The sequence below is a fragment of the Pelecanus crispus genome, chromosome Z, assembly GCF_030463565.1.
Source record: "Pelecanus crispus isolate bPelCri1 chromosome Z, bPelCri1.pri, whole genome shotgun sequence".
In the NCBI taxonomy this organism is placed as follows: Eukaryota; Metazoa; Chordata; class Aves; order Pelecaniformes; family Pelecanidae; genus Pelecanus; species Pelecanus crispus.
The window spans coordinates 38,225,840-38,244,972 of NC_134676.1; the positions used below are offsets into that span (position 1 = coordinate 38,225,840).

Below are 19,133 nucleotides of genomic sequence, written 5' to 3' on the forward strand. Positions count from 1 at the left end.
TGTGTCCCGCCAATTTTTATATCTTTTATAACCTGTTTCTTTAGATTCCTTTTCTTGGTAGGAAAATACATCTACTGTGCTCTTTTGAATTTTTGCTTTCCCTTAGCCTCCAGACAGTGCATCATAACTACATCCACAGCTTCCTCCAGGTGTCTTTTTCATCCCTAATGTCCTAGGCTTACCCTCTAAAAATGCCAGAAATAATCTCCGTATTTCAGTCCGTGTTCTTTTTTGTTAAATGCTTGCCAGAAAGAAGGGGGGGGGGGAAGCAACCATTTTGAATCAAAGCCTGCTATTGTGATAATCAACTGTTTAGAATGTTTATCTGGAAAACAGGAAGTCAAAACAAGCTACCTTTGCTACAGATTTTATCTTCGTATCAGAAACTCTGCTCTAAAATAAAGGCTCCAGAGCAATCTGTGTGCCAAAGATCAGTATTTAATCTCAGAAAATCCTATGTCATTTGACATGAGAAAATGCTTGAAATAGGAAAGCATCCAGTATTTTAGAAAAACATTACTTCTCATTACTGGGAAATAACAAATATTTAAGTAATGTTTCAATATTAAATATTAAAGAGAATACAGAATCCTTTGGAAGGTTTTTAATGTGTCTTTTTCACCTTACAGACCCATGGTTTTGCTTTAGCTCTAGGTGCAATAGTACATGGATTGTCAGCTTGTGGTCATGGGAAAGCCGAAGACCTGAGTAACAGACTAATACCAGCCTGGATAAAAATTGTGCTTGCAGAGGTAAAGGAGTTTGAATTCATATCTTGTTTTTTGCAGGCGGTTGGGTGTGATTTTAAATGAACGTAGGGACATAATTTTCTTCCTTCTGCAGGAGTGATGCTAGGAAAAGTTAGGATTATCTGAACATGCTGTTTGATTTGTATATGGAAGCAAATATATATCTTTGGGCTGTTTGCTAAAGGAAGAAAAATGTTTCTCTTCTGCTTGGATGATTTATGGGAAATGATTATCTCAATGAGATCTTAATTTAGACATCTTTACTAATTTGGAACAAGGATAAAATCTAGGTTATTAAATGAGGATGCCTTATGAAATTGGGTGCTACTTATCAAAATTAGACTAACAGTGATTATAGTGCCTCAGTTATAATAATATTAATTTATCTCATTGTAACAAAAATAGTGCATATGAAATCAAACTTACACATTAAGATTGCAGCTAAAGGTAAGTATCAATAAAGAAACTGTTTCAGAATTGAATTACACTGACATATTTTGTGGAATACAGACCGTGCTAGAAGAAAGTGATTTGTCAGAGAGAAATGCATGATGATTTCAGATTGGGCGGGGGGGGGCAGGAGGAAGCTCCATATAAAGCATTTATTCACCAAAAGAGGGATGAATAATTACTCAGCATGCTGGAGTCTGACCTGAAAAGGTTGTTGGGTAAGAGGTGTACAAGTGATAGCAGTCAGGGTTTTTAAGTTGGAAGAAACAAGTGTTTTGTCCTACAGTAGTGTTGTGTGACCGCATTGACTCACTGACAATGAATTACGCTTCCAGGGTTCTCCAACAATGCAGCGTCTGGCTGCTGTCAGTGGGCTGGTTGCACTGGTGGGCTCTGAAGGAGGCATGATACAGGTGAGAACATGCAAGCAAATGGTCTCTTTATCTCTTCTAGAAATTTGACTAGAAGGCAAGATGGAATGACATCTTGTGCACCCTTACAACAGTGGTTATATACCAGGGCATCCCATTTATGGAACAGTGAGTTGTGTTAGGTATAAACCAAGCAGGATAGAATTACAGTGTGTAAAATGGGGTCTGTTCCATTTTCCCACCATATGGTCCATGTGCAGTGCGATTGGGGAAAAGCATACAGCCATGTAGGCTTTCTCCTTTTCTCCGCCACTGCCCCCCAAAAAGATGTGTGCAAATGTAATCTGTCTTTTCAGCACCTGTTCTCTGTTTTGGTTTTTTTTTTTCCCCTTATAAAATTAACATTTTTTTTTTTCCTTTGGCAGCTGAAATCTGAGAGCATTCAGTCCTCTCAGTTTCAAAGTAAGCTGAATGAAGTCATCAGAACCCTCACACAGGTAAGAAGGTAGCCTCTGTTTCCTGCTTTGGACAATGCAGTAGGGTACTGTGACACCTTGCACAAACAGGCCAAATCTGTTTAAAGAAACTGCATAATGGCTGTGTCCAGCCTCAATGAGGCAACAAAGGGAAATTTGTCTAACTAGTGGTTTATTGTCTCAACAGATAATCAGTTTTTCAGGGCAGATTGGCCTTCAGACGAATGCAGCAGGACTTTTGGGACGCCTTCATATGTCCTGTTTGTCTTCTACCCAGAACAGGGCATCCGGTAAGATGCTTTATTATTGCTGCTTAAAGAACGTATAGAAGTAGCACCTAGCTAAAATGGCAGCAAGGGACACATTAGACAATACAGGCTAGACTTTACAGCCCTATTAAATGACATGACAGCCTTTGAATCAGAGACCTTATGGTCTTGTGTGCCAGACCTAAAGCTTGGAAATGAAGCAGGAATTAGTGTGCTGAATGGGATCCCCCCCCGATCTGCTTTTACTTGCAGAATCAAAGTAAGGTTCTAAGTTGTTCTGATCAAACTTGTATATTGCTTCTGTCTTTATTCTTTTATAGAATAAATTGCAAAGAAGTTTGCTGCATATGGCACATGTGTTTGACATCTACATTATCCTCTCCATGCCCTGAGAACTGATTAATCTACTCTTTGTTTTAGCACTTTCCACTGTATAAAAAAGCCAACACTTAAAAACTGGTCCATAACAAGAGCAAGCTGACTTTTCAAAAGTATTTTTCTAGAAGAAATCCTCCCTGGTTAGCTGAAGTCAAAAACTAGTGTTCTGTGCCCTTTCATTGTAGCAGTTAGCACAGAAATTCATATTCTGTCAATACATCATTACCTTCAGGTGTTGTTTCAATATCCGTTGCTAAAATAAAGGCAGGATTACACCATTGATGAAATACCAGTAATAGGAGGGAACTAATGAAGTGGAAGCTGTTCACTTCAGTGTGAACCAAGTTGGGAACCAATAATATGAAGTGTAGATAAACTTCCCCATCACAGAAGAAAGATTCTTGGAGTTTCTACTTTTGTATAATCTGGGCAAATGTGCCTGAGGTTGGTTAGATATGGAATGTCTCTGTTGTATTAAACTTACTAAGCTTTTGAAGCTCTCTCTTTTAAAGCCTGACTCACAGAGGCTGATACATTTTAACAAAGGTCTTATCCCTGGCTTTTCAGTTGGTCAATGAATTTGTGTTTTCAGACATACCACCTCTCACCCACATAATGTTTAGCTTGCCTTAGAAGTGGAAAGGCCAATGCAGCTATCAATAATCTTGCGGCCTAAATGCTTTGAGTCAGTTCCAGAATTAGTTAGCTCAAACGTAGCTCAGTTTGGCCTTTGAATTTATATGGGAGCTGGAGGTTATAATTTCTGCTCGCATGTTTTAAGTATATAAACAGTCTTTTTGTCTTCACAGTTCCTCCAGATTTTAGCTACTTGCCTGAAAACAGCTTTATCAGGGCAGCCATTGACTTTGCCATTGAAAGTGGAAAGAAAGGTAAGAAGGGATGAAACCACAGCATCTGTCTGAGAAATTTGTTACGACTATAAAAGGTGACCCAAATAACCTGCTTTTATTTGCGAAGAGAACTTTTCTAAATACTAATTTGAACTTCACTAAGGTGGGATATTTAATTTCTAAACAAAAAATTGAATAACATTCTGTGGCCTGCACCTACAGGATGGGGAAGGAGAGCAGTGTTGGAAAACTTTGTTGTTCTCCTACTAACGAATGCAAAAATATTACCCTACTAGATGAGGAATATCTGTAATTAACTCATAACTTCGTTCAAAGAGAAGGAACCAGAAAGTTTGTATTTATCAGTAACAAAAAGCCTTTTTTGATAGGACATTAATGTTAAAAATACAACTGTTGCCTACAAACAAGAGATAGCTAATTACAAACAAGAGATACAAAACGAAATACAGTAATTTTATAATACTTTTCAGTTCTTCACTACAGATTGGTCTTCAGTGCAGTGTTCACATTTTTTTCCTGAGCTGTTCAGCCAAATGTGTGTGTATAAAATTCAGACTGTGATTGAATCTTCTGTTGTAGGCCCTGAATCTGTCCCAACTGACCTGGTGAAAGTAGCACTGGCACCTATTGCATTAGTTGGAGAAAGCCATCAGTATCCACCTGTAAATTGGGCATCCATCCTTTCTCCTTTGATGAGGCTAAACTTTGGTAAGATTAATAGTCTTCTATTACGTCTTTTGTACTTGTCACAAGATTTCTTTAGTAACGCAGCTTTCACAAACTTTAGAGCCTACTTCGGGGCTTGAAGTTATTGCAGGGATTGAAGTGTTTACTCTGCTTTCAAGACCAGCTTTGTAATGTTTACAAGCATATATTTGTGATCACCATGTGGGCACAGTTTGTTTTAACTCAAGAAAAGTCTAGAGAAGATCAGAGCTGAGAGGTTTGGAGCAGTATTGGAAGTTCTCTAAAACACTGGTGGAATTGGACCAAATTTTTCATTTGAACCATTTACAATAAGAAGACTCCATCATGAAACTCGACTAATTGTTTCTTATTTTCAGTACCCACTAAATGCTGGTCAGGTACCTGTGTCAGAGGCTGCAGGCAGCTTTATCACAAGTTTGAATTGCTCTGTAGTTAATCTAGCTATCACTAGTCTGAAATACACTTTCTACTAAATTACACTGGGTGACAGAGGAAAGCATATGCCTTTTTCCATCATGATCCTGATTTTGTCAGTGCTTCTAAGAGCATTTTTCCCTCATGCTGGAGAGTGGCTTTGATCTTGAAGTATTGTGTTGGACAGCTGGTATAATATTTTTCTACTCGGGATATCTGTCAATGCCTGTTTTGGTTGTGTCTTGAGTTTGAAACTCATTTCCTTAAAACAAAAAAAACCCCAACAAACTGCTGTGCGAAGTTCCGTATTCCCTTGTTTGATTCTGCTGGGTTTTGTTTCTCCTGATTTATGTAACTGTTATTACTGGCCCCACAGATTCTTTTACAACTGGGTTGGGCAAGTGCTGTTGTGTTTAAATTAATGTGCTGTAGAGCCTAGAATATGGAAGGTTGTTCTTATTTCTTTCTGGTGTTTATTTTACTTATACAGAGTGCTTGTATAAGCACTAGAAATCATTGAACTGTCCTATGAGGAACAACTGCTTGCTAGATACAGAAAGATTTGGCTATATATTAAACACTTTTGCTTATACTTGAGCTCCAACTTCTGTTGTACTTGGTATTCTTGCAATTGATTGTAAAGTCTTTTGTAAGAATAAGTGAAAGAATTTCCTATACTGAGCTTTGCAGTCCATGCTGATGCAAATTTGTGTGCCTTATGAATAGCTGAAACTTGTTAAATGTAGGGGGGATTTTTTTATTCCTGTTTTTCACTTAGGGGTCTTACTTTTGTATATCAGGGGAATTCCAGAGGAAACAGTACATTGGTTTTGTAGCTATGTTTTTATTGACTTCAGACAGCATCACAGTCTACATTTTTATACATCGTTTCTCTTGACTGTCCCTCTATAGTGTTGTGGAAGTTGCACACCCTTCTCAAGATTATATATACGTGCAGAAATAGGTCTTGCTGTGTGCTAATGAGCAATATTCATGTTGTGATAGAAAGCATAATGCAGAACAGTTGTATTATGACCTAACAGTCCACCTAGAAATGTGGCACTCTGACACACTTTTTCTGGAACAGCTATGTCATGAATATTTTTATGAAAATTAGACTGTATTCTCAATTCTCTCAGTTTCTCTAGGTCACTGTTATTCATGTCTGAGAATTCATTACTTTTTTTATAAACCTTAAATGTTTCACAGATTCTACTGTGAAGATTTGTTCATCTGTAAACGTATTGAAGACAACAAATTGCTTCCCCATCTTGCACGGTTTATTGCAGTTGTTGCTGAGCAGAAACTGTATATCGTGACTGAAGTAATACCTGTTTGTTATTCAGTAGTGCTCTGAAGTGAACAGTCATAGGCAAATCATAATCTGTGTCTTAGCAGTCCAAGCTAGTGACAGACAATTTTGGAATTGGCTACCAAAGTATCTTGTAACAATTTTACCCTTTCTGAGTTCTGCAAATGACTTAACTTCTTGTATAAGATATCTTATTTCAAAGAGCCTGGTACTAGACTCTCAAATCTTTGCTTTGTTCATGCACTAATGTTAGTGAACTTTTATAAAAGTCATGCTATATAGATTGCCTCTTTCATTACTGAAAGAACATTTTAACTTGCAAAGCACCTATTTAAGTTTTATGCTGACATTTAACAGTAATGTATCTTCTGTCTAATGGATCAAATGCTAGTTTAATACTTAAATTGTTTGTCCTTATATTGCTGTAGCAAGCATGAACTATTCGGAAGCCGTACCATTGCTCAAAGTACCTCTTCAACATATTTATGACTAGTTATTCCGTTAAGAAACAGGCTGTACTAGTCATTAAGGGGACTTTAAAGAGAAACCAATAAGGATTTCATAACCTGTGCACAGTAAGGTCTTCCCATGCATTAACCTGGAGAATGCTGCAACCTAGCACCCACAGCAGTAACAGTGACTAACCTCTGTTCTGTGACATATTATATGAACATGGGGTACATGGAAGAGTAGAAGCATGTGAACAAATAAATGCTAATTACTCCTACAGGTAGCAGGAAGGAGTATTGACTCATTTCTCCTTCTGTAGATTAATCTTCTCTTTATTTCGCAAGGAGTTTTTTAGTTCTTACTTTTACTAACCATTACCACATTTTTATTCTTTGAAAACTTGGACAAATCCTGAGATTTCTTCCTGAAAGTGCGTGAATGGGAGAAGGAGACTTCTAACATGTATGTGTTAAAAGCTTTAAGCAGCATCTCTAGAAAAGCAAATTTTAATGTAGTGCTCTACTGGAACAATAACTCTCCTTTATTTTATGAGTTGAGAACAAATTTAAAGTAAAAATAATTTCTTCCTAACTTCTGTTTTCTTCTGCTTTAGGTGATGAAGTAAAACATCTCTGCCTTCAGCTGGCTGTGACACAGGCCCAGTCATCTCAAAATGCAGCAATGCTTTTGGGGATGTGGGTGGCACCTCCCCTTGTCTATAGTCTCAGCGTACGTATGTCAGAAAATTTGTGGGACCTCAGCACCTCTTTCCTGTAAGATTCCTCAGTGATGATGTTTAGGATGTCTCACCAGAAAAGGATTACTGGGTTCAGAATTCTGAAATATGTTTAGCAGATATTTATAGTGAGAGAAAGGTTATTCTGGGGCCTTGAAATTCAAGGCAGACTTAAGATCTGCTACACTGGTTTTACTTAAATTGCTTAAGACCTTTTTCCTCTGTCTTGTTTCATGCTATACCTCTGATAACCTAGAGATGTAAGAAGGCATGGCATGTAGGGAGAAAAAGTATCTTATTATACCAGCTGATAGTCTTAGAAAAAAGTCCTACCTCTCTGTCCGAAAGCTTGCCTGCTTCTTCCAGCAGTGTCTCTTGATCTAGTAAAACATGTTACTTCTTGAAAACCTTGCCTTAATTCTGTAGATAGTCAACAGACTAACCTGTCTGTTAGCCCCTAAATTTGGGCTTATCCTCCACTACAGTGGAGTTCTTCTTACAAAAGTACAACATGGGTTGAACCATGACATGTATCATGGAGTCCCAGTCAGCAACTAAGCACCACATAGCTGCTCACTCACTCGTCCCCCTGCCCAGTGGGATGGGGGAGAGAATTAGGGGGAAGAAAAAAAGTAAAACCTGTGCACTGACATAAAGGCAGTTTAATAGGACAGCAGACAAAGAGAAAATAATAATAATAATAAAGATAAAAGAATATACAAAGCAAGTGATGCACAGTGCAATTGCTCACCACCTGCCGATCGATACCCAGACAGTTTCTGAGCAGCGATCTCTGGCCCCTGGCCAACCGCCCCCCCAGTTTATATACTGAGCATGACATCATATGGTATGGAATAGGCCTTTGGCCACTTTGGGTCAGCTCTCCTGTCTGTGTTCCCTTCCGGCTTCTTGTGCACCTGGCAGAGCATGGGAAGCTGAAAAGTCCTTGACTAGCTTAAGCAGTACTTAGCAACAACTAAAAACATCAGTGTGTTATCAACATTCTTCTCATCCTAAATCCAAAACACAGCACTATATTAGCTACTAGGAAGAAAATTAACTCCATCCCAGCTGAAACCAGGACAATACAGTATGTAAAACTCCCTGAATCCCACAGTGCACTTGACTCTGCAGTTCTGTCAGTTTATACAAGTTGAGAGGCAGCTTCGTGACAGTTCTCAGAAAATTCGTTGCGCATTTCTGTGATCTTTTCCAGTTCTTCAAGGGGTATTTTTGTTTTGTAATTTTTAATTCATTAGTCTTCACAGATATATAAACACTTGGCAATTTTAAGATACATAATTGGTAAGGTACCAAAAAAAAGAAAGATTTTGCTTCCGAGCACCAGTTTCTCACTGCAGTGGGGATTTGAGGTCACAAAATGAGCTCAGCCACAGAGTATGTAAGCTTTGGATTCTTTCAAGGTAATTATTCATTCTTGCTCACTAGCTAGCAATATTAATGGTGCTAGGTTTACCATGCTTCTGTCCTTGGCTGTCTAGTTAGTCTGTATGCTTTATGTACAAATGCAGTGGGCACAATCGCAATTGTCCTGCCAGTACAGAGACATAATACCTAGGTTTAATTGAAAGAAAGTTCCTCACTTTTTAAGGAAAATAGAATATTGACGTGTTTGAACTCTTTTTAATTCAAACAATTTATCAAAAGAAGACAGAAGAATTGGGAAGTATTTATGACTTTGAGTGCTTTTTCAAGTGGTGTTTGAGCCACTTTTTTTTGTAATTTTATCCTTTATAACAATAGTTGAAGGTCAGTGAAGATCTAGAATCTGGAACTAAGCAAACGTTTTTGTTTTTCAGATTAAAACCCAGAAATACCTTTTCATGTCCCTGCCCCTGTGGATGAAACATGTTGCAGAAGACAAATTACAGTCTTTTACAGAAGTGTTTCTGATACAACAATTTGAAGTGAAGAACCACACAAAAACTCCAGAAATCTGCCAGTGTGTTTTACAAGGGCTCGTGCAGGCAATGAAACTTCCAAACCCTGCCCAGTATTGCTGGGGCTTTCTGTGCCGGGCTGTGGAGAAGATATTTGAGCTTCTACCAAATGAGGTTCTGGTAAGGAATAAGTGTGAGGTGTACGAACATTGTAACTGCAAATTTGTAGTGATGGCAAGTCCCATCTTTTTGCACTGCCCCATGAAATTTGAAACACGAAGTAGAGGTAAAATTTTTAGCGATAGTAGTTAAGATGTGTGCATAATTTCACTTTAAGTTACTTTCAGATATTCTTTATAATATGACTAAGTTCTGAAACCACTTTAATGTGCACTTTTCCCTCATAAATGATTTGGTAATGGAAAGATACAGTATTAGTACTAAAATAAATGTTACTGAAACAGAAGCAGAGAACAATCATAAGGGGTTTTTTTTTTTCCCCACAGAAGATTCAGCTTCTCACAAGGATTTAAAGAAACTATCTAGCTACAGAAAATATCTCCAAGGAAGGACACTTTTCCATCTTAAAAAAAAAAAACCAAACAAAAAAAACCAACAAAAAAAATCTTCAAAAGTTTTTCAGATTAGCATTATTCCGTAATAATTAAGTACATTGAAGTTCCTAGCAAATACAGAATTTCTAAAATAGAATAAATAAAACGAGGCTAGAGACTAGATTAAATATTCATCTGATCATTAACAAAGTTCCTGGACTCACCAATTTTAATGATGAAGAAACCTGGAAGTATACATCTAAACATGCATTTACTTTTCCGTTTCCAGAGGGGCGAACTGGAGATGTATATCGATGTAGCGAACTGTATCTCAGAAATGGCTGATTCAGAGATTGATCGCATTGTCCAGATCTCTAAGGTAATGATGTTTTACTCCTGGTCTTTTATCATGTGAAGCAAGCACGCCTTACCATTTTTGTTGTCACCAGAGTGTTTTAGCTCATTGGGAGCATTGATTGGTTTATCTGCCATGCAAGTAAGAGTGTTCTGGCTCTAATTTGCAGGCAGCAGAGAGAAGCAAAAGTGATAAGAGCCCATATGCAAAACTTTCTCAAGGCCACTGAAACACTACTGGTTTCACCTGGGAGCTTTGAACTGGAGAGTCTAAGTAACTTAGTCGAGTTCAGCAGGGCTCTGTTAGCAGAACAGGAGTGGTGTTAGATCTTCTGAATCCCAGACCAGTGATGCAAACAGCAGACCATAGTCCTCTTCGGTTAACATAACTACCTACTTGAAATGGACTGTAAATGCATCCCAGTGATTAGCTGTGCTTGAACTAGTAGATCCTTGCTTCTGTTAAAAATGTGAAATGCTTTGACTGAACAGCCTTTCATTCCTGACTTAATGTGCTATATTTGCATTCACACTCAGAATGTTTCCCAGTGGACAAGATGGCTAAGGATGACAATGGAATAGAAAAGCTTTCAGCTTCTAGCTCACCAGTGGAATCAATTAGCAGTGGAATTCTTAGCAGCTGAAATGCTAAGGAAATGACCTGTGTGGAAGGACTTGATGGTTTCAGATGAGATTGTTATAAACAAACATCCATGACATAAAACTGTGGTGTTCTGTTTACTGGCAGATTCACTAGAGAATCAAGCATTTAAATAGGTTAGGGAAGCTGAACTGTCATTTCCTTATATCTTTGAGTTCTTATTTCCACACTGGAAAACGCCATTTAAAAAAAAAAACTTTTTTGTCACTGCAGTGAATCTCTTGCAAGACTTGAGTCTCCAGAACTGTCAGGCTGGCTCATTTCAATGTAAAGGGGAATGTAAAAGTTAAAGCAGTATGAAAACAGTTGAACTGTACTGATTTGCAGTTTGCTGGACTATTTAGAAGAGTGTAAAATTAAAGTGATATGTACAGTCTTCTGTTTTATAATTTATCTTGAAGAGCAGTGAGCCTTCTAGATAATCAAAGAATTTCTCCCCTTCTTTCCTAAAGAGGAATGCAGCATCTACTGTTCCCACAAGAAAGGTATGTTTTAATTTAACTTGTTTTTTAATTGCATTTACAGAACAATAAAGAGAAGGCCACATTCACGAAAGTGTATTTAATTTCTCAAGGCAGATTGCCTCTGATGAACTTGAGTGCTGTGATTGATACTGTGGCAGGATATCACCAGAAAGAAAATATTTCATGGATGCTCTTGCATAGTTTCTATCATGCTCGTATTGTGAGCCATGAAAACACAGGTAAGGTCAAGCTTAAAGAAGAATCAACAACAAAATCAACAGGTATTGATGGATCCACACTGATTTTTTTTGAAGTAATTTTAAGATAGTTTAACCCAAGTGTTTCCAAATTTCTCCAGATTAGAAACTGCTCAATCTTCAGAACTTTTTTGCTCTTCAAATACTTGTATCAAACATCGCTTTTATATTTTTCTCCAATTCTTTATGTTTCTGTGGATCAGCTACAAGTAATTTTTATCAGCCAGGTGGTTTGCAGACCAGAGTTTTGACTAGATCCATGTCTCCTGGTCTTTTTAGACTTTCTGTGTAAGGTAGTGTTAGAAATGTACATAGCATGTCAGAGACCGGTAATAGTGCAATTCTGCTAACCTTCAGATCTAGTATCTGACTTACTGGTTGAACCAAAGAGATAGCTTGCTTTTCTGAACTCCTTGCACTGAGTTAACACCGGAAACAAATTGTCCTTCCGCCTCTTCATAACCATACCAGATAGTTATCTGCTGGGTTAATGAGGTGGGCTGGCTCAGTTAAGGGTCTGCTAAAGCACTGGAGCTGATGCAAGAGAAGCAGCATAATCACACAGGAGGATAAAGGAGGAAGAAACAGAACAGAGGGAGGCAAGAATGAGATCTCCTCATTTTCATAGCAGAAGGAAGGATCTTTGCCTGCCTGTGTTCACAGAGCAACTTCAAAGCATTATGTTGCTAGATGCCTTAGCTGCCCGCTCTGGTTGAAGAACTTCAAACAGTAGTGGGGTTTGAATGAGTGAAGTAAGGCTTCTTTGGGTAAAAGGGGAGGCAACATGAAGGAGGGCACTGGTAAAGAGTGTAGGGAAATGGTAGTGTATGAAGCAACATGGTTTCGATAATGAAGACGGTTATTAGTTTGTTGGAGGTAGAACAGATTTTGGACAGCAGAATCTGAATCAATTAAATATGCTCCATCCTTGGGTTGAGGACTGATTTTATTGGCGTGCCTTGACTGTATTTTACTGATCCTCTCTGCACTGTAGGAGGATTTTCACAGCACTCCCCCCCATTCTTACAGTGACATCAGTGCTAGACTTAAATGAAGTACTGGTACAAAAACTTTGGGGAAGCTTTAGGTTCTGTAGCAGTCGCATATGCAGACTGGGTTAGTGGGACTTGCAGGCTGCCACTATGTGAAATAATTCCCGCTCAGCATTCCTTTTTCTGTGTGTTCGGTGTGTTGCCTGCATTATAGGCAAAGTTTTTGTACTGTTTAAGTGCCTGTATGCCTTCTGTCAGTGGCAACCATGAATCAAATATGATAGTGGTACTGGTGGTGCTTTGTTGCTATAGTGATTCTCTATGCTTGCTTTTTAATGAAAAATGATGCATTCTAGTGTTTTACCTAAGTTAATGTTCTTGTTCTTCTTCTAGGAGTGCTGAAAAGAATGGACTGGCTGCTAGACCTGATGGGCTACATCAGAAATTTAGCATTCAAGTCAACACCCTTACAAAATGTCAATCTTAAAGAGGTACATGCTGTGAAAATAGTTTGCAGCTTTCAGGAAAAAAGGAGGGTTTGATGTATTTCACATGCTTCCTCAGCAATAAGTATTCCCCACGCTTCTGTATTTTAGAAGATTCTTGTCTTACCTCCATAGAGAAATTCTTCTCAATTTTTGTGAATGTATTTGTATTTAAAACTCTTAACTTTAAAATAACCATGACATTTAAATTATGATAGAAGCTAAAGGCAACTAAAGGAAATCATTGCTTCAAATATACTGTATTTAGAACAACTAAAGGAAAAATTTGAATTCACCAGTAGAACTGCCCAAGGAGGTCAAAACTGTGCAGCTGCTGTTTTTTAAGAGGGCTTGGACAGTTTTAGGGAACTTAAATTGTTCATTGTTACATCTGTTCAGCTGTTTAAGTCTTCTGGTTGAGGACAAAAAATAAAATGCTGCTTAGATCAGAAGGGCATTCATTACATTGCTGCAGTATTTCCCAACCATTTGTAGCACCGCAGGGGTGACCTCCTCTAATTTCCCTCAACAGTCAGCTTGCTGTAACGAAGTTATTTCCCCATTTTAAATGAAATGTGGATCAGTCTTAATCTAAAGGATGATTTTAGAAGACTGTGGTTTTACTTTGCTTTCTGTAGACATTTTAGTTTGATTTGGAGTTTAGAAAAAGGCTTATGCCACTTCAAACTGTAAGGGATTATTAAGAACTTTTTAGTTCTTCCATTTTGAATGTTAGCTGAATTTTCAGATGATTGTTTTGAAGAGCAAGTCACCATCTGGATTTTTGGTTTGGGGTTTTTTTTAATTGTTTTTTTTTTTTTTTTCCCTTTCTGTATTATTCATTTAATAAAGTGCATCTTTGCCTTTTTCCTATGTAGTGCATAGATTTCCTCCTGTGGCTGTTTGCAGCTTCTGTGGTGGCCTGGGCTGACCATGGTGCACCATTGCTGCTAGGCCTCAGTGCTAACTGGTCACCGTGGAAGCACCAAACGGTATTACCAGAATTATCTAAGGATCACGTTGGCAAACACCCCATTGACAAGCTTGCTGTGCAGGAGACTCTCACTTTCCTTCCAAGCAGCATTTCCCTTTTGCTGGCTAAAGAGCCTTGGAAAGAACAAACACAGAAGGTAAAATTGCATGTAGTGGTAAGCATTTTCTAAGAGTCAGAAAGCACCGTATTTCTAGCAGTCAGTTCAAGTCTTAGGTGGAGCAGTTATTTCCTCTCTATCTATTGCATCTGATTTGTGATCTTGTTTTTCTTTACTTGCAATCAGATATGACTTGTGTGAAAAGATTGAGTGTAGTTTCTCAAGTAAAATGTGAGAGTTACAAAGAACAAAAAGCATTCCAATATTGGGAGTCAAACTCTTAAGAGGGTACAGCTGGGAGAGGAGAGTTGGCATCTGCTGGTCAGTCTTTTAAACACAGAAAGACAGATCCTCTGCAGTTGGACATCATCACAGTGGCAATTCAGGGCAATCAAAGATCTGTGCAGTTTGTAGTGTGCATCATTATTTATTTTCAAGAATAAGTTGAAAATAAGTGTAGAAAATTGTGCCTAATTTGGCAAGCCTACTGTAGATTGCTTGTGGTTGAGATATGTGGAAATATTGTTATAAACCGATAAATTAATAGCTAGCTGTTTTGTGCAAACCAGAATCCATTAAGGACTGGCTCTTGTGCACTTCCATGCTCGGAGTTACCTCTGAAGTCAGAATTCAGAATGTGGGAGGAATGCAAGAGTGGGCTGTTAATATGCAAGTGCCTAACTAGGCTTTAGGGAAGAATTTGAGACTATGCCCTGAAAATCACCCTGATAAGTTTGAAATACCACATTGTCCTCCAGGCACCCTGCGCTGCCAGAAAAACAATGAAAAATGAGAGAGGTTGAAAGAGGGGCAAAGGCAGTAACGACTTCTGAAGGATTTGCAGTAAAATGTTTGGACAAGAGACCTATAAGAAAGGATCATATTCATAGGTAAAAGGCGCGAACAGGCAAGACAGGGGGAAACTGTTTGCTGTGCCTTCTTCATTACAAAGAATTCCTGCTGAGGTAATGAGAAAGAACAAAGGGAGTTTCACATCCAGCTGTGGGAGAAATTGCACTGACAGTGAGATGTACTCTAGGGCATCTGGACAGTTTGGGCAGAAGCTTAATTGGCCGTTGCCTCTGATTAGATAACTGAGTTTAGCAGCAATCAGATGTTGCCTGTCAAATTGAAAAGAATTTGTGGTGTTCTGATACAGAGGCTCTTTTAATTCAGATTTTCCTTTGTATTTCAATCTTTAGTTTATTGACTGGCTGATCAATATGATGGAAAGTCCTAAGGAAGCATTATCAAAATCTTCCATGGACCTGCTGAAAGGTAGGATATTTGTAATTGGGTCCTTATTTTTCCGTAACTCTCAGTACAGATCACAATCCAGTTGTTAAAACAGGTGAGATTAATTTATACTATTAACACATGTAGGAGAGCTATATTTTGTCTTTAAGGTAACCTTTAAAGGTAAGTTAACATTCCTGTCTGTAACACCTTCTTACATTTGCTGTCTCATGTGCTGGCACTTATGATGTACCACTGAATATCCAAAGGATCTGAAGGTACATCTGGTCCTACAAGTATATTTCAGTGATAGATCTGTCAATTTTTTTTTAAGTTACCCTTAAAAATAATATGCAGCAATCTATTTGGAAACCCTCCAGTATAGAACAGAAGTCACTCAACAATTTATTATGTGCAACTGAAGACTGAACCGTGACTGGTTTGGTTACTGGAGTTTGCCTACATACATGATCCTTTCAGATTGAACTGAGGAATCAGTGAATTGCATTTCCAATCAGTGAATTGCGCAGACAACTTAAGACATTGTACTTTGCACTTCTGTCCTTCCCAGTGCCTCCTATCTCACCTCTTGCATCACTGCTCGTTGAATTCGAACTTTCTGCAGTGGTGGTTGATCTATGTACCACTTCAAAGTGGTGGTCTAATTAGCAGATGATGTGATATGATTTCAGTAAGAGACATGCCATAAAGCAAATGAAAGGCCTAGTACAACACCATGTTTCAGAGGGGTGTAGAGACTAGTGTATCTTGTGAACAGCAGAAGTAACATCAGAAACTGTACGGCTAGGAAGAGAAAAAGTCATGAAAAGAGTCAGTAAAAGGAGAACTGAATCTATACCTGTGTTAGCAAAATGACTAGGGAGAATAATCTCACATCCTTTCCAGTCTGGACTGCACAAGTTAATCTCATTTGTCCTTGTCTTCACAGTTACTCTTCTGGCCTTGAGATCTGTTGCGGAGTTCAAGAAGAAAGCAGTGTGGACTAAAGCTTATGGGTGGTAGCTGCATGCTGTATCTTATCCAATAAAGAAAACTGTTCATACTTGAAAGCATAATATTACTACTCAGGCAGCAACAAGACCTGTTTCAAAGAGGTTTCCTATCAGAAGGTTTTGGGTTTGTTTGTTTGTTTATTCTTTTACCTCCTCCCAAAGACTTGTAAGATGAAAAACAGTATTTTGTTTTTTACTGATGGGGTAGTGTTCTTTTACAAACTGCCTAGTATGGTTTGAGCTGTGCTGAATCTAAATGAGAAATACACATTCAGTTTTTTCAGTTGAGTTGTTTCAATGACACCTGGGAGCCTTGAGTGGAATATACCTGGGAGCTGGAGTGGAATATTCCTTTAACTCATGGAAGCTTTGTAGGAATGGGTGGAAAAAAAAACCCCTTGTAAAATCTATTTGGATGTAGCCTATTTACTAAAGTATGTTCTAGTGTAACGGGCTTCTGAATGAGCATTATTGCATTATTTTTTAACTTATAACCCTTTTTTAGTAATAACACAATGCTCTTGTGCAGTAGTGACAACACACTGAAGGTATATAATGTAAGCAGGGTTTCTGAAAGGGGGGTGGTATGTTTGTCAATTTTGCAATGGCTTTATCAAGATCATTGAAGTAAGTCAATGATCCTAATGGCTGCTATGTCCCCAGCTCCAGGACAGTTGCAATTTTCTTTCCATTTATAACTGTCCTTGTCTCCCTTACCCTCCTTTGCACATAAAGAGAGTTTTTCTCTGCCTCTACGGAAAAGGGACAATACAACAGCTCTTTTCCACCTTAAACAGATTAGCCCCTGCCATTCTCCTTATTTAATACTCTTTCTGAAGGAATAGAGAACTTCGCAGTCTTGCTAAGACAGACCTTAAAAGGGCTTTTGTATTTAGCAATCCTCCTCACTAGAGTAAACAAAAATTATCTGAATATAATTGCTTGGGCACTGGTCCCTATTATCTTCCAAAGCAGCAGTAGTGAGAGCATTGTTGATTTTGACCAGCTTGCATGAAATGTTATCACCCTACATCTAGAAGCCACACCCCATTGCAGAAATTCCTGTAATTTCGGGACTGATAACATTTCCTCTGCAGAAGAAATTATCCTCTGACTTCCTTATGGGCTTTTCTCAGCTAACAAGGTTACTGTGGGATGGCAGTGAGCTTCCCACAGGAATCAGACATTTCTTCAGCAATTAGATGTGTGGAGGATTAACACAGTACTCGTGTATTTCTGAAATAATGTATAATAATGGTAATTTCCTGCTCTGTATGCAGCTGTATACTGAGAAGGCAGTCTAAACATGAATGTACACAAGGACACAGAAAGCAGTTGTCACCCAGCCAGTATCTCAGTGCATGACATTTCCATTTGTGTGCACTTCAAAGTAACCTCTAACAAAGCCAAATGTGTCACATTTTAATGGTGCCATCTGCAGTGTACAGTTTCTAACTAACTTACACCTTTACCCGTCTTGAGTTTTCATCTGAATTAAAATGCTAATACACATGCAAAGTTTACCTTTTATTAAAGGGAATCTCTGGATAAAGCCTACATGCTGTGTTTCAGTTTGCATAATGGAGCATTATATAAACATCTGAATTAAACTATACTGATATACAGCAGAAGAGGTGAGCCAAGGGATGGCATAGCGCTGCCTAAGGGTTGCAATGCTAACGTAGCTCCAGGGAGCACTGAGGGTTTGGGAGCATATCTGAAATGCTTGTAAACCAACGCACACAGTATGAGAAACAAAGTGTGAACTGGAAGTGTCCGTCAGTTCTCAGAGCTATGATGTCACTGGTATTAGTGAGACTTGGTGGAATGAGTCCCACGACTGGAGTGCGGGAATGCAGGACTACAGGCTGTTCAGGAGGGATAAGGAGGCCACACAAGGTGGAGGAGTTGCACTGTATGTAAGGGAGAGGTTTGACTGTACAGCCCTTACAGTTAGTGATGATGGGTTGAGAGCCTCTGGGTGAGGATTAGGGGGATGAAAAACAAAGCAGATGTCATCGTGGGTGTCTACTCTTGTTCACGCAGCCAGGATGATAGCACTGATTATTTATTCTGTAGGCAATTAGAAATCCCTGAATTGGTAGCCTTTGTCTTTATTGGAGATTTCAGCATCCCAGACATCAGCTGGGAATACCAGACCGCTGTAACAAGCAAGTCTGGGAAATACCAGAATTATGTTGAAGACAATTTCTTGTCACAAGTACTCAGTGAGCCAACTAGGAAAGACATCCTCGTAGACTTGTTTGTGAGTAGAGAAGGACTTGTGGGAGATGTGATGGTAGGTGGCTGCTTGGCCACTGTGATCATGAAATGGTTAAGTTTAAATTTTTTGATGAAGTGAGAAAAAAGGTCAGCGGAGTTGCTACCCTAGATTTCAAGAGAGCAAACCTTAAGCTACTCAGGGAGCTAGTTAGCAGTGTCCCCTGGGAATCTGCTTTTGAGGGCTTTAGGGATCCATGAGAGCTTGTCAGTTTTTTAAGAACCAATTTTTAGAAGCACAGGAGCAGGCAATCCTATTGTGCCACAAGTCAAGCAAGTGGGGCAGAAGACCAGCTTGGCTGAACAGGGAACTCCTCTTGGAACTCAGGCAGAAAAATCATATGATCTCTGGAAGCGAGGTCAGGCTTCGCAGGAAGAATACAGAGCTGTGGTTCACATGTGTAGGGAGAAAACACGAAAGGCCAAAGGTCGACTAGTGTTGAAACTGGCCAGAGTTGGGTCAGATAACAAAAAATTCTTGTTTGAGTATGTTAAGAGCAAGAGGAGATCTTGGAAAATATTGGACCAATACTTGATGAAGATAGTCACCTGACAAATATGGATAAGGAAAAGGTAGAGGCATTTAATGTTTTTGGGTTTTTTTGCCTAAGTCTTTAATAATGTTGATAGACCTTGGGCTGCCTGGTCCTCTGAGTTGAA

General features: G+C 38.8%; 1 protein-coding gene across 1 annotated transcript in view; it reads left to right on the forward strand.

Annotated features, from left to right (window-relative positions):
* The window catches only part of FOCAD (focadhesin), a 128,534-nt gene extending 112,304 nt beyond the window's left edge, over positions 1-16,230 (forward strand). The window contains exons 31-44 of the mRNA XM_075725886.1: positions 630-752; positions 1,535-1,612; positions 1,996-2,067; positions 2,234-2,336; positions 3,503-3,583; positions 4,145-4,273; positions 7,063-7,178; positions 9,006-9,266; positions 9,930-10,019; positions 11,181-11,358; positions 12,762-12,859; positions 13,732-13,983; positions 15,147-15,222; positions 16,130-16,230. Coding sequence (XP_075582001.1) covers positions 630-752; positions 1,535-1,612; positions 1,996-2,067; positions 2,234-2,336; positions 3,503-3,583; positions 4,145-4,273; positions 7,063-7,178; positions 9,006-9,266; positions 9,930-10,019; positions 11,181-11,358; positions 12,762-12,859; positions 13,732-13,983; positions 15,147-15,222; positions 16,130-16,203 — 1,731 coding nt within the window. The 3' untranslated portion in view covers positions 16,204-16,230. The remainder of the gene's footprint in view (positions 1-629; positions 753-1,534; positions 1,613-1,995; positions 2,068-2,233; positions 2,337-3,502; positions 3,584-4,144; positions 4,274-7,062; positions 7,179-9,005; positions 9,267-9,929; positions 10,020-11,180; positions 11,359-12,761; positions 12,860-13,731; positions 13,984-15,146; positions 15,223-16,129) is intronic.
* Positions 16,231-19,133: the final 2,903 nt, after the last annotated feature.